Source organism: Pteropus medius, unplaced genomic scaffold (genome assembly GCF_902729225.1).
Source record: "Pteropus medius unplaced genomic scaffold, Ma_sr-lr_union100, whole genome shotgun sequence".
NCBI classification, from domain to species: domain Eukaryota; kingdom Metazoa; phylum Chordata; class Mammalia; order Chiroptera; family Pteropodidae; genus Pteropus; species Pteropus medius.
The window spans coordinates 6,330,461-6,344,656 of record NW_024340692.1 but is presented as its reverse complement, the minus strand read 5'-3'; the positions used below and the strand labels follow the sequence as shown (position 1 = coordinate 6,344,656).

Genomic DNA, 14,196 nt, shown 5'->3' with positions numbered 1-14,196 from the left:
CATGACTTTAGTATCTTTGTCAGAACTAAGAAATCAATACTGGCACATTGCTTCTAACTTTATTCAAGGGAGAAAAAATGATAATTTACTTTGATCCAGCAAGACATCAGACTAAAAAATCGAAACAACCAAAGAGACTATCTAAACATTATTTCATATACATTACTGTTCACAGTCAACTTTGCCCCCAAGTAAGTGGATTTGAAACCTTGAGATATTGGTTAATGATTGATTGTATGAAGCCATTAAAATTAGCAATCCACTCAAATAATTTAAAACTAGTGACAGTGGCTTAAGACACTGCTCACAGAGAAAGTAGGAAAGAAGATGTTTAGTAGTCCTAAACCACAGAAGCAGCTGTGACCCTGTAATGCTTTGCCACAGAGATGACGCCACCACAGTGGAGGTAAGGGAGGTAGAGTGTCAACACCAGCAGGCACCATGAGAGCCAATGTCATGTGACTTGGTGTAACTGTATGTGATGCCTTGTCTACACCCATTATTTTCTCTAGAAATTGTAAGAATGGCAGCATCTGTTTTCAAGACCGTACACAACTACTGGGCACAAACACTAGCCTAGTGTTTGTATATCACTAAGAAAGAGTAAGTAATCTCATTTCATCCTTTGAAGATATATGTCAAAGGAAAAAAAAAATCTCTACAATGGAAACAAAAGCTCTCTAGTTTCTCTGATTTGTTATAATCCAAATTGGTGCCTCTGACCTTTTCTTAAAACCTTAAACATCACAAGGAAATCAGTGGGAAGGGAATCATGTGCTAACCAAGAACTGAGAGGGCAGAAAAACTCACTGAAGTGAAAGGCAATTAGTAAGGGTGGAGAAGAGAACCAGCCCCTCTCCGTTTGGGTGAACAGATTTGTGATTATCAGACAGAAACCCACATGTAATTAACATCTCTGACATCAGGGGACTAGCAAATATAAAACGCTCAGCTGTAAGAGAGGTTCAGCAAAGAATCCTCTCAGGAGTTTAAGGTACTGGAGAGAAGCTCTGTAGGAAGTAGGTGGACTCCCGCCAAAACTCCACTAGGATGGGGACTTTACATAATGAAAAATTAACTTGCTGGAAATCTCCACCCAATTCTTCTTTCAGCTTCATGGTTAAATGTAATTAATGGTGGTGACCTGCTAATGAATGCTTTTGATAAATGATATACAGTATAAGTATTTTTTTTATATAAATATAAATTAAAAATGAAGAGAACTAAATGACAAGGACAGGGGATTTAATTATGTGGGTATTATACATGTCAAATTTGTAAAGGTAAATTACTATTTTTATTATTTGTTTGAAATGTCGTTTTACAGATTTGAAAATTATTTTGAAGGGGGCTTGGAAAGGGCTCATGCCATTTATAACAGTACAAAAAACCTGCATAATTCCATTTTGCTTTCTCTTTTTCAGCTTGATTTTTATCTATGTGCCTCAGTCTTTAAACAAAGAGCTGCAGAACAAGAGCCTTGCTTCAAGCAGAATGAAAGATAATAAATTCCTCTCTCTGGGATGTATCTTCTTGTCCCTGCTATTTTTTCAGCAGACATGGGCTCAATTTCCAAGAGAGTGTGCCACCATTGAAGCTTTGAGAAATGGTGTGTGTTGCCCAGATCTGTCTGCACTGTCTGGGCCTGGAACTGACCTCTGTGGCTCCTCATCAGGGAGGGGCAGGTGTGAAGCAGTGACTGCAGACTTCCGACCCCACAGCCCCCTGTACCCACATGATGGCAGAGATGATCGAGAGAGCTGGCCTACACGGTTCTTCACTAGGGCATGCCACTGCAATGGCAACTTCTCAGGACACAACTGTGGGACCTGCCGTCCCGGATGGAGAGGAGCTGCCTGTGACGAAAGGATTCTCACAGGTAAGCAGAGATATAAATGGATACACAGTCCTGCACGAGACCCAAATCATTTGAGCTGGAAGAACACCTGGAAACCATATAATTCAATCCTTTCTTCACCGATGTGACAACTGAGGCTTAGAGAGCTTAAGTAATTTATTCAGTTTAAAGGGTTGGGGCTGAAGCTGAGGACATTTATGGCTATACTTTCAGTAATTCCTCATGGTAGTTACATTAATTATCACGGGTATGGTTCAGGAAGGTAAAATTTACATAGCTGGTACTTAGAAAACCTGGAATTTATACTGAGATCTGTCTTCTACTACTCTTCCTGACCCACAAAGAAATTTTCCACTGTGATAATAAAGTTCAGTCATTTTAGATGAGATGGGCCTGAAGCCTAAATATCAATAAATAACAAAGCATTAAATAGTAACGGCCAGCAAAACTTGATTGTTTTCTATGTGCCAGACTAAGAGTTTAACAGAATGTTTATGACTTTCTTATGAGGCGGGCTCTGGTCTAATTGCTTTGTAGGTGTATACTCTTTAACCTTTACAACTCTGTAAAGAGAATTATTTTTACACACACTTTACAGATGAAAAACTAGGGCTAAAGAGAAATGTGTGCAGTCATAGAATAAGTCTCTGGTCTTAACCACTACCACACACCTTGTTTTTGTAAGATTTACAATATTAAAAATGCAGAAATTTTCAAGAAAAAGCCTATAGTGAGCAGAAATAAATAGAACACAATCATAAAGTCCACAAGTAAGATTACAGAAAGCTAAAAGGAATCCTAGAGTAACATGGGGAGGAAGAAAGGAAGAGAAGCAAGGAGGAAGGAATGAGGGAAGGAAGGGAGGGAAGGGGGGAGGGAGGAATAGATAATAAGGGGTATTTTAAAAACTATAAAATCATATAGGCACATATACAAATTATCTTTATTGGTAAATGGGACATGTTGTGTTACAAGATTATTACACTCATTCTCTACCCATCTCCACAAGGCAGAGGTTCTCATGTTTGAATTTTGTATTCCCTAAAGTCAGGAGAAACCTTCTGGACTTAAGTACAGAAGAAAAGAAGTACTTTGTCCAGGCCCTGGATATGGCAAAGCGTACAACTCACCCTCAGTTTGTCATTGCCACCAGGAGATCAGAAGAAATATTGGGGCCAGATGGCAACACACCACAATTTGAGAACATTTCCATTTATAACTACTTTGTTTGGACACACTATTATTCAGTCAAGAAGACTTTCCTTGGGGCAGGACAGAAAAGCTTTGGTGAAGTGGATTTCTCCCATGAAGGACCAGCTTTTCTCACATGGCACAGGTATCACCTACTGCAGTTGGAGAGAGACATGCAGGTATGCAGGAAATATTTCAATTTTCAGATCCTTTACAGACAAGGTGCCTTAGTTGTAAGTTGTTTGATTCATTGTGTTCCAGAAGAACAAAACATGTGATAACACAGCAATTTCAAGTTATTAATCTGCCTTTGGAATTTTAAGTTTCTCCCTGTACTAATTGTTTACTTATTACCTGAACTTTAGCTTTTGCAAAGTAAAAAGAAAGTAATCTCAATGATGAGGAAGCCAAAGGAGACATTTATAGGTGTGAATTAAAACGATAGACATGTTCAATAGCTCTGTAATTGAAACAATGACTCTCATATAATTTGCGACAAAATAATCTCATTCCATATGTCTTTCTTCTCACATGTCAACCAATGCTCCTTCCTGGTTTGGATGAAGCAAGTGTTTATGGACTTGTCAGTCTTCCAAGTCCCAAATATTCCGGTGGATAATTCTTTCTAATACAGTATAAGGTTTAAATTATGAAAAAAGTTCCTTTCCATTCATATTGTCACATTTTCATTGAACACCATTTTTTTTTTTTTTTTGCCATGCCCTTTACCACATTAAGGCTTACAGAAGAAATCTATTAAAATTATCACATCACTTAAATATTATTTTTACTTAAGAGGTATTGGCTCTTTAGGCATAAACTGAATCTCAACCCAAATATAGTCATTCCCTGCTTATTTTTAAGCAGATAAGCTTGAAATACATTAAAGTATCTGTTAACATAGATACCTTATTGTTTATTTTACCAATTGCTATTTCTTAAGAAAAGTATTGTAATTCTAAAATAAAATTTTAAATTATTAGATCTCAACTAGAAAATCCACAAATTAAACCTGTCTTCTATATGAAATAACAGAAATGAATCCCTCCCCTCATTAAAGTATAAAAATTAATTTAAAAAAATCTTGAATTGTAGGATGCTTATGCCCAGAATTATTCCAAGAAAATAAATGGTTAGAAGAGAATCAATGCACTAAAATACAGAAAATATTTGAATAAAAGTAGTCTATCCATATGCAGTTTGAGAATGATTAAAAAAATTCATCTGATACTCTGAACTTCATGTTGTATAGCTCTGATTACGAGCAAGACATTTAGGAGATTGAGCTGATAAATCTGTCATTCGTATTTGACTCCAGATCTTCGTGCCTTCAAGTCATTTCCCCATGAGCACACCAAAATGAAAAGGCAAATGGAAAGTAACTAAAAGCTTCAATTTTGCCTATGTAAACGTCAACTTCTATAACTTACATTTTTAAAACCCAATAGCACAAGGGATCCAACAAATTGCAATGTAAATGTAATGTGCCATTGAAATGCCACATGAATATGCTCCAGTTCCCAAATGTCAGTTGCTGAACCACAAACTGACTCTTAATAATCCCTTGGAAGCTGTCACAAGTATTTTTGAACCAGAACAATGGCTTCTAAATGAGGACTCTAAATCTCTGGAGATCCATAATTGGAGATACCTTGGAAAGCTTTTGGCTCTCTAAAACACCCTGAAGACAAGGAAATGCTTTCTAGAAAGGGTTTAAAGTGAAACAGTGGTAACATACGAAATGCATGTGAGGCAGAATAAAACAACAGCAATCCCTACATTTAAATTCAACACTATAAATATAACTCCCCAAAGGCAAAACAAAATGAGAAATACAAGTACAATAAATATATGTTTTTAAAAACCTAATAAAATAAGCATGTGATTTTGACTCCAGCATTTTTACTAGAATTGAGATCAGCTCTAAATAAAAATTTGGTCTCTGGATTGAAGAGCAGTGGGCACAAAGAAATATTCTGCTTCCCTTTAGCATTTCCTGTAGGTATGAGTTTCAGACAGAAGCCTGAGTCTTCGTAGTTTATATTCTGAAGCAGAGGTCTAGGTAAAACACCTTTAGTGCCCAGGCGGAGAGGTAAGTGTGAAAGAACCTATGTAGCCTGTGGCCAAACCAGAATCTAAATGCCTAAAGTCATTTAAATTAAACTAAAAAACAAAAACAAAACAAAAAGTACTGCTCCACATAAACTATTTTAAGGCTGGATCTGGCTCCAGATTAAGAGCTAGTGGTGCTTGAATTAGAGATAAGAAAATGGAAGGAGATGGAAATGTCAAGAAATTATTATTACTAATTTTTGGTAAAATCAATAGAAATATAATTATCTGTCTAAAAAAGAAAAGGAAGATCATTACCCTACTCTCCAAAAAAAAAATCACTTGCTAGAACTTCTATATAATGAGTTGAGTTTCATTCCCTCTAGTATCTAAAATGACTCCTTGAAGTAAATTAAAAGCTTTGTTAAATAAGGCATTTAAGTCCTCCAAACACCTCAGACACCACTGACACACTAACTGGTTCCTAACTGGCTGAAAAGAACTAATAGAAATAGACTGCCAAGGAGTAAACCAAGCAAAGGGAGAGACTTAAACAAAGGCAGAGAATGCTAACAGAGTTTCCGTGATCTAGGAAATGCTACGGAATCCTTCTTTCTCTCTTCCTTACTGGAATTTTGCAACTGGGAAGAACACCTGTGACATCTGCACCGATGACTTGATGGGATCGAGAAGCAACTTCGATTCCAATCTTATAAGCCCGAACTCTGTCTTTTCTCAATGGAGAGTGGTCTGTGAATCCTTGGAAGATTATGATACTCTAGGAACCCTTTGTAACAGTAAGTTCCAAATGACATCTAGGATTCAGAATTCTCTATTAGATTAAATTTGCTGCCCTTCATTCTACTAAGGACTTCAAACTAAAATTTGCTTTTATTATAGAGAATCAATGTACAGATATTCATGGTACTACTAGGATATTCAAGGCAATCTATAAGGTGTGCCACGTGAAACAGAAAGTGCCTAAACATTTTACATTGCTTTACTTGAGCAATTCAGTCAGTGTATTGCTCACTTTGTTACTTTGGAAATGTCTAATTGTATAAATTAATCCTATTAGTACAGTCAATACTTCTTAGTAGTCATGTGTCTTGAATTGGAATTTCACAGAAAAAATGTTTCCCAAGGAAATTTGAAATAGGCAGAAACAGTTGCAAGAGCCTCGGGAATACAAATTTATAATCATAATTAATATATTTATAATTATTATAGTATGTTACTGTTAATCTAGTCAGGGGGCTAAAAACCAAAAGGTGATATGGAGAATACCTTTAAGAAAAGGAATATGCTGTATAGAAGATGTCTGCCAGCTAGCTGCTTTCCTGCTCTCTAAAATTTAACACACAAAAAAAGAATGCTTAAGCAGTTGTTTTAACATCCTTTCTCTAGTGATCTGAACACCACCTCTGCCATAGGTTAAGTTTCTGTTATATATGGATCTGTTCCTGAGCTTTCTATTCTCTTCCTTGGATCATATTATTATCTGCCCCCCTGCTACTAACACAAGGTCTTAATTATTAGTCTCCTTATCCAATCTCATATTTCTTTTTGAGGCATGTCTGACCATTTTGAACTTTTGTTCTTCCATACAAAAAATTAGGATTATGGGAATTTATTTTATTATATTCATAATATTTACTCTGAATATATTTTTCAAAGCATCAATTATTGAATTCTCTTCTAAACTTAAAAAGAGAATATTCTAAATGGAACAAAGGAATTAAGTAGAGTTTCACCATTATAAGATTATTTAGCAGTGTTTAAGAATAGAGAAGTGATATATATAAAATTTTCTTCTGTAGAAGCTTAAAAATTAGAATAAATGTTTGTTTGTTCAGCATGCTGAATGAGCAGTCTCACCTTGTGGTACAGAAATTAAATTGAGGATCAAGATCTATTTAGATATCAAAAAAATCATCTTTTTCTGACCAGGCTATTGTATTTGGCCTGGAATTTTTCCAGACATTTTCTGATCACCCTGATGATTGGACACCAAAATATAGCACAATTTAAATGGATAAATAAAATAGCATAGGAGGAGATTTTGTTTTCATCACAAATTTTTTTTGTCATTTAACATAACATAATTCTGACACACAGTTTCATGAAAAACTGAAGTTATAATATTTTAGGTGAAACAAATTTTAAGATTACCCTTTGCTTTAGTTTGAAATAAAAATACCAAATATTTTATTTATTAGGCCAAAGAAAGAGAAAAAGGAAACTAACGTTTTACTGAACACATATTGTGTGTCTGATATGGTGTCACAATGCTTTAATATATCTTATTTAATCCTCATAGCATTCTTTTCTCTCTACTTTTCTTCCTGAATGAAATTTTCCATTCCTGTGGTTTCTCTGATTATCTTTTACAGGACACCCATATATATACATCTTTAAGTCAAATCTTCCTTAGACATTCCATATCTATGTTTCATATGCTTATTGCATGGTATCTCTCCAATATTCCATTAATGCACGAAACTCGGTATATAAACTGAAAGAGTGAATTATTGACCACTAAATTCTTTCAGCCACTAAAATATATGCTTTGATTCATCATATGAAAAGCATTATTTTCTTTACAATACTTCTCAAATATATTTTCTCCTTTAGACACTCAGAACTTTTCATTCATTCCTGCATGGAAATTCCAAGGGAATCCAATCTACACAGTGTTAACAGGTGCAATGGAACAGAGATGTAAAGTGCAACATAAGGAATATAGTCAATAATGTTGTAATAGCTATGTATGGTGTCAGATAGGTACTAGACTTATCAGGGAGATTGCCTTTCATGTTATACAAATGTCTAACTACTATGCTATACACCTGAAAACTAATATAATATTGAATGTCAATTGTAATTGAAAATTTTTAAAGGATTAATAAAAATTAGGTGTAATGGTAGAAGTTGTCCATGTACAAACAAATTTAAAAAATCACTTGGTTAAAATCACTAGTTAAGTGGGTTTAACTAGTATCTTTACTATCAAAATTCTGTGCTATGAAACTCCATGAGTGCAAATGAGGATGTAGTGTTTTTGAAACCCATGTAATCAATAATTTTTTCTTTTGAGATGTGTTGATAGCTCCCTGAACAGTAATCTCCAAAATATCAGCTTAAATTGATAGCTTAGCCAGTGCTGTCAAAAAGTTTTGATAATGTACACCTAAAAAATTCACATCCCTTTCCACTCTCAATATAGGTATGTGTTTTATTTTAATATTATATAAAGTTAGCTATGCGAACTCACCAGGTACTACTCATTACATTAATTATAAACAGACAATTAGAAAATTTTCTGAATCAGGTAAAATGAAAATGAGTAGATGCTATAATATTATCTCTCCCACCGCAGTGGATTATTCTGCACGTCCCCTCTAGGACACAAAAATCCTCCCTAGAAACCACTGGAACAGACTAATGCAAAATGCTTCTAACCAATATCCTCTCCTCCCATCTACCTAAGGCTTCTCCCCACTTCCTGAATGAATATAACTTTCTCATCATGCTTTTTGATTTCTTCACATTATGGTTCTGGTTTAGCTTCCCATCTTCCCTACCATCCACTATTCTCTTACATTACCACATACTCTAGGCAAACTATCCCTCAAACAGGCCCTCTTTTACAGCCAACATTATCTATCCCATATAATAACATACACCAAACAACTATTTAGCAACTATTATATACTAAGCACTGCATCAAGACCGTGGATATACTTGTGAGCAAGAACAGATAGCTTTCTTGCTCTGATGGAGCTTACATTATAGATAGAAGAAAGCTTACCATCTCTTGTTATTACATCTGCTTAAAATGCTTGACTTGTAAAATATCTACTATTCCATATATGGAAATTCTCCTCAGTCCTTCAGGGCTCTTTCTGGAGCCAACCAACTGGGAAAGATATCTCCCACCCTCTCTGCCTTCCATAAGAGGCATCTATCATATTACCCCTAGTATCACAATTACCAGTTTGTCTAACTACCCTTCAAAATTTTTAATTATTTCTGAAATTAATTGCTGAAAAATGCGTTGATTGAAATTGCAGATTGTTTTTATTTCTCTGAAGGCTTGAAACTGACAGTATTCAAGTACAAAACTCTGTGTGTGTGTGTGTGTGTGTGTGTGTATGAAATACAGATTTCAGTGTGGAATTTAGGTTTATGAGATTATTTTGGCTAAATTCAATTTTCTACAGAATTTTCATTTTAATACATTCTTGTGAAAAAAGTATATGTCGACTAAAAAGTATCAAGACCTCTGTTATTGTGATCACTTTTTCCCTCAGATGATTTTATGTATCACATCTACTCTTCTCAGAGAAGTTGACATGATAACCTAGATTTCTTCACTTTAATACCACTAAATAAGCATTGAAAAATGTTTACTCTTCTACCAAGAAGAACCTGTTTCAGTGTTCATACTGTGTATATATTTTAAAGGGCAATGATAAGACCATTAAATGTTCTAAAAATGTTTGCATGCCCCATCTTTTTCTGAGGCACTGAGGGTGGACCAATTAGGAGAAACCCAGCTGGAAATGTGGCTAGACCAATGGTGCAACGTCTTCCTGAACCACAGGATGTCACTCAGTGCTTGGAAGTTGGTTTATTTGACACGCCTCCTTTTTATTCTAATTCCACAAACAGTTTCCGAAACACAGTAGAAGGCAAGTAAACAAAATCAATGTTTTGAACTGATCTAGTTATCACAGTAAACTGAAGTATTCAAATTTAGATCTCTTTGAAAAATCTTTGAATGCCATATTGATCCTGTGTTTATGTGGTATTACCTATTACCATATAGTCACAATTTTCTGATCAGAAAAAAACTTCCTCAAAGAAAAGTGTCAGACAATAAAACTTTTAATTATTATAGGAGAATCTCTTGGAAATTATTCTCCAATCTCTTAAATACCTAAAAAGTATTTAAATTCAAATTCCTTGATAAGTGCCTGGCCAGTATGTGTATAACTATATCAAATTCTAGTATAGGCATATAATATTCAACACTTTGATAGCTTATTAAATTTTTTTCTTAAAAGAATAACAATAAAAAATTCTAACTAATTTGTTGACATTCAATAAAGCCTGGTTTGGGCATATGTGTTATTTAGGTCTGTGTCAACCTATAACATTTTTTAGATCTTTAAAAATTCAAACTAGCTTCTAGTGATATTTATTTGGTTTTCCTTATTTAATTCAAAGTATTTTAAAGCTGAAGAAATTGAGATCCAAATAAGTAAAATTAATTTTCCAAGATATTCAGCTAGTTAGTAACACACTACAGATTTAAATCATAATTTTCTAAGTTTGATTTCTTTATAAAATAAATTTTGATACCCCTCAATCATGCTTGATATACATTTAAAGTTTTAAAAGAATAGAAAAACATTTAACTTTCTTATAAGCTAGTTATTGTCAATATTTACCTTAAATATATAGCGTCGTACATGATAGACTGCCCCTCCACACCCCCAAAATTGATCTCTCTTTCCCCATGATCTGAGATACCTGATGTATAAATCTGATAATTTTCAATTTTATTACCTTTTATTATCAAAATTAGATACCAAACTGTTCTATCTTTTTGTTAATTTTAATAACTATATGTGAATCACTAATTTGGAGATAATTCAATAAATAATCACTATGTTTTGACTAAATTGGTATATATAAACTAAGGCTATAAGTGCTGATTTCTAAAAGAATGTACAGATTGTATCTTATTGATACCTAATCAAAAGGCAAAATATACTGATTTCCTAATAGAATTATGAAAAGACTAGTGCCACACATCATGCACTTTACAGGCAATTTTTAAACTTGTTTTTTTATTAAAAAATAATTAAAGATGTATGAAAATGAATAAATTAGTGTGATTACACAAGTGAGTTAATTGTATTTTAATTTTTTTTTTTTTAAATAATGTATAACCTTTCCCTAACCTCCCATCTCTGGCCCTTCAAACCAAACACACACACACATAACTCCATCCCACATCATGAACCCTTTATTTTTGTTTGTGATCTATCCTCATCTTCTCCCTAATATATATATACATGATATATATACATATATATACGCACTATATGTATAAAATATGGGAAATATGTATTATATATGTGATATATATATATAAAATATGTATGTGGATATATAATATATATGTAAATTATATATAATAGACAATATGGAAATATATATATAGAAGCATATATAGAATAGAGATCATTATCAAAAGTTCTATAAATGTTTTGACAGCAGGCTTTCCAGATGTTTATAACTAGTACAGAGGTGTTAAGGAAGCTCTGAGAAATTATAACTTTTCCACAAAAATAACTTTCCAAAAATAAACATGCTGACAGTCATTCAAAAGGAATAAGGTAAGAAACTAAAGTAACATCTGGCAATTTCGGTTCCAGGACATTCTGAGTGGTGTTCTCCCAACTGTGTCAGCAGTTTTTAGTAGAAGCTGGAGATTTCAATATCATGTAGGACAAATGTTTGCCCTGTTGAAATAGAGAGTTCTATACATTTTGACGTGTCCTTCGCAGGTTACTATTCCTAACCTAAAGGCTGCATTTAGAATGCTATGCCACTAGCTTAAAACTAACCTAGCTGTTGGTATAGCAAACAAATGTCACCAATCATAGGTTCAGAGAAACAATGCTATTATATTAAGGTAAAATTTGGCCTGACAAGCTTAGGAAAACTTGTTTCTCAATATAATCAGTACTGTTGACTTGAAAAGTAAGATATTTTTACTGGTTTTTACTATTCTCATTTTATTTTTATATCTAGGTTACAGTGATCCCACAGGAAAGTATGACCCTGCTGTTCGAAGCCTTCACAATTTGGCTCATCTATTCTTGAATGGAACAGGGGGACAAACCCATTTATCTCCAAATGATCCTATTTTTGTCCTCCTGCATACTTTCACTGATGCACTCTTTGATGAATGGCTGAGGAGATATAATGCTGGTGAGACACTTTCATATGCTTTCTGCAGGCTCAGCAAAAAAGATTGTTCCAATGGCATAGTTATTACTTTAAGGCTAAGCACTTGACAAACATAAACTATACTTCAAAATAAGGACAAAATAGCTATAACATTTAGCTGTTTCCAAATATTCCAAAAACACTTTGAAAATGCAGAATTCTCTCAGAATAGTTATTATAAGATGGTGTTTATTAGCATTCATTAGGACGAAGCAGGTAGTCCTTTCTTATTTTTACTACGCTGTTCAAATTTTTCTTACTAATATCTTCCAATAAACATTCTCATTGCTTTCCAATATAAATAGGAAAATCTTACAGAGTTCTTCTTTGATACTCCAAAAGGCCAAAAAAAAATTATACTCATAATACAAATTATATTACTTTATTGCCTCTCAAAAATGGAAATTTTGCTCAACTTGAAAAATTAATGTTGGTTTTTATATCACATCATCGAAAATATTACTTTTCAAACAAAACATATTCTTTCAGTTAAAACAGCAAAAATTTTCGTATTTTAAAAGTGTTCTAAATCTTGGCTTCTGTGCCTTTATTTCATCATGTACATAAACATAATATTGGAGATAAACTATCTATTTATCCAATTCAGCCAGTCTCTTATTTGTGTGTTTGTGTGTGTGTGTGTGTGTGTGTGTGGTGTGGTGTGTAGGGTAGTAGAATCCTTTAATTCAACCTGATAAGGACTATTAATTGATGAGTTAGTCAAAATAGTTTGTTCCAAAAGAAACTCATTTAACAATCAAATAACTTATGTATACCTATTTACTGGCCTGTCAATCTGCTATGAATTCACTGACAGGAGTTTCATCTAATTTTTCATGTGTATTTACAGATATATGTACAACTATAATAAATTATCTAGAATTTATAGTATTTGTTTAAAGCAAACAAGAAATTAATAACCCTTCAGATGCAGTCTAAGCACAGTATTATTCTAGATTTCATAATGCTTCTCTAACCCTCTATAATCATATTGTCCATTCCTAATTATATAGCAATATTTCAGTCATTCATCTTTAACAATTCTTTCAAAAGCATTTATTTATTATAAAAACATCTCTTTTTAAAATCATAATTATTGCTTTATGTACGTTTACCTAGTTTATTTTTATAGTGATAACAAGTAAACTGGAATTAACAGGTTTAGGAACAAACAAACTTTGTTACACATATACTTCTGGGACCTAGACAGCAATGTATGAGCTGCAGCTATTCAGCCATACACAATGCCATGGATATTAGTTTTTCAGAGGAAATAGAGAATCTTGGGTAATTGGCAAGTCTCTTAAGTGAAGTTTTCTTTCAACTATGAAAACATATATTCCTTTGCCTTACATATCTTGATTGAAAAAATTATTTCACATTCAAAATAATTTGTTAAAATTTCTCCATATCTTCATCTAAGTTACTGATGAACCAGAAAAAATATCTCTGTTTCTTAGTTATTTTCCTTCTACTCCCTCTTTTTGTGCCATATATAATGTAGTACAGGGTTTCTCAGTTACCTGGTTTTAGTGAATGAAGAAGTACCATAAACGATAGAGAACTAGCCTGTAGTATATTTCTAATAAAATGTGGACACAAACTTAGAGGAAAAGCCAATGTAAATACAAATTGTATGAAAGCTAAATTAGAAAGAAAAGAAAGAAAGAGAGAGAAAGGAAGAGAGGGAGGGAGAAAAGGAGGGAGGGAGAAAGACATAGAACAACTATGTTAGGAAGGGAAAAAAAGATTGGAAGAATTTTTTAAATGTCCATGTAGCAGAAGTCTTCATTGAAAATAAGTCTACAAGAGGAGGATAAAATCATTTTTCAAAATGCATGCAAAGTTTACAGATTATGCTTCAAAAATCATAGACTTATTAGGGTCAGAATGGAACAAGAAATACATTTTATGGGTGAAGGAAATTGCAGTCATTCACACTGCAGCATATACGACAGAATCCACTCATTAGATGTAAGAGATAGTAAAATACAGAGCATCCAAACTCAATTTAATATAATGTTAAATTCTAATCAGCAAAGTTTGTGTCCATGCACACATTTAATTCA

At 33.4% G+C, this 14,196-nt stretch overlaps 1 protein-coding gene across 1 annotated transcript in view; it reads left to right on the top strand.

Annotated features, from left to right (window-relative positions):
• The first annotated feature begins 297 nt into the window (after positions 1 to 297).
• TYRP1 (tyrosinase related protein 1) overlaps positions 298 to 14,196 on the top strand; it is an 18,146-nt gene continuing 4,247 nt past the window's right edge. Inside the window, exons 1-6 of the mRNA XM_039867420.1 lie at positions 298 to 406; positions 1,425 to 1,879; positions 2,906 to 3,228; positions 5,694 to 5,898; positions 9,628 to 9,795; positions 11,930 to 12,109. Of these exons, the coding sequence (XP_039723354.1) occupies positions 387 to 406; positions 1,425 to 1,879; positions 2,906 to 3,228; positions 5,694 to 5,898; positions 9,628 to 9,795; positions 11,930 to 12,109 (1,351 nt within the window). The 5' untranslated portion in view covers positions 298 to 386. The remainder of the gene's footprint in view (positions 407 to 1,424; positions 1,880 to 2,905; positions 3,229 to 5,693; positions 5,899 to 9,627; positions 9,796 to 11,929; positions 12,110 to 14,196) is intronic.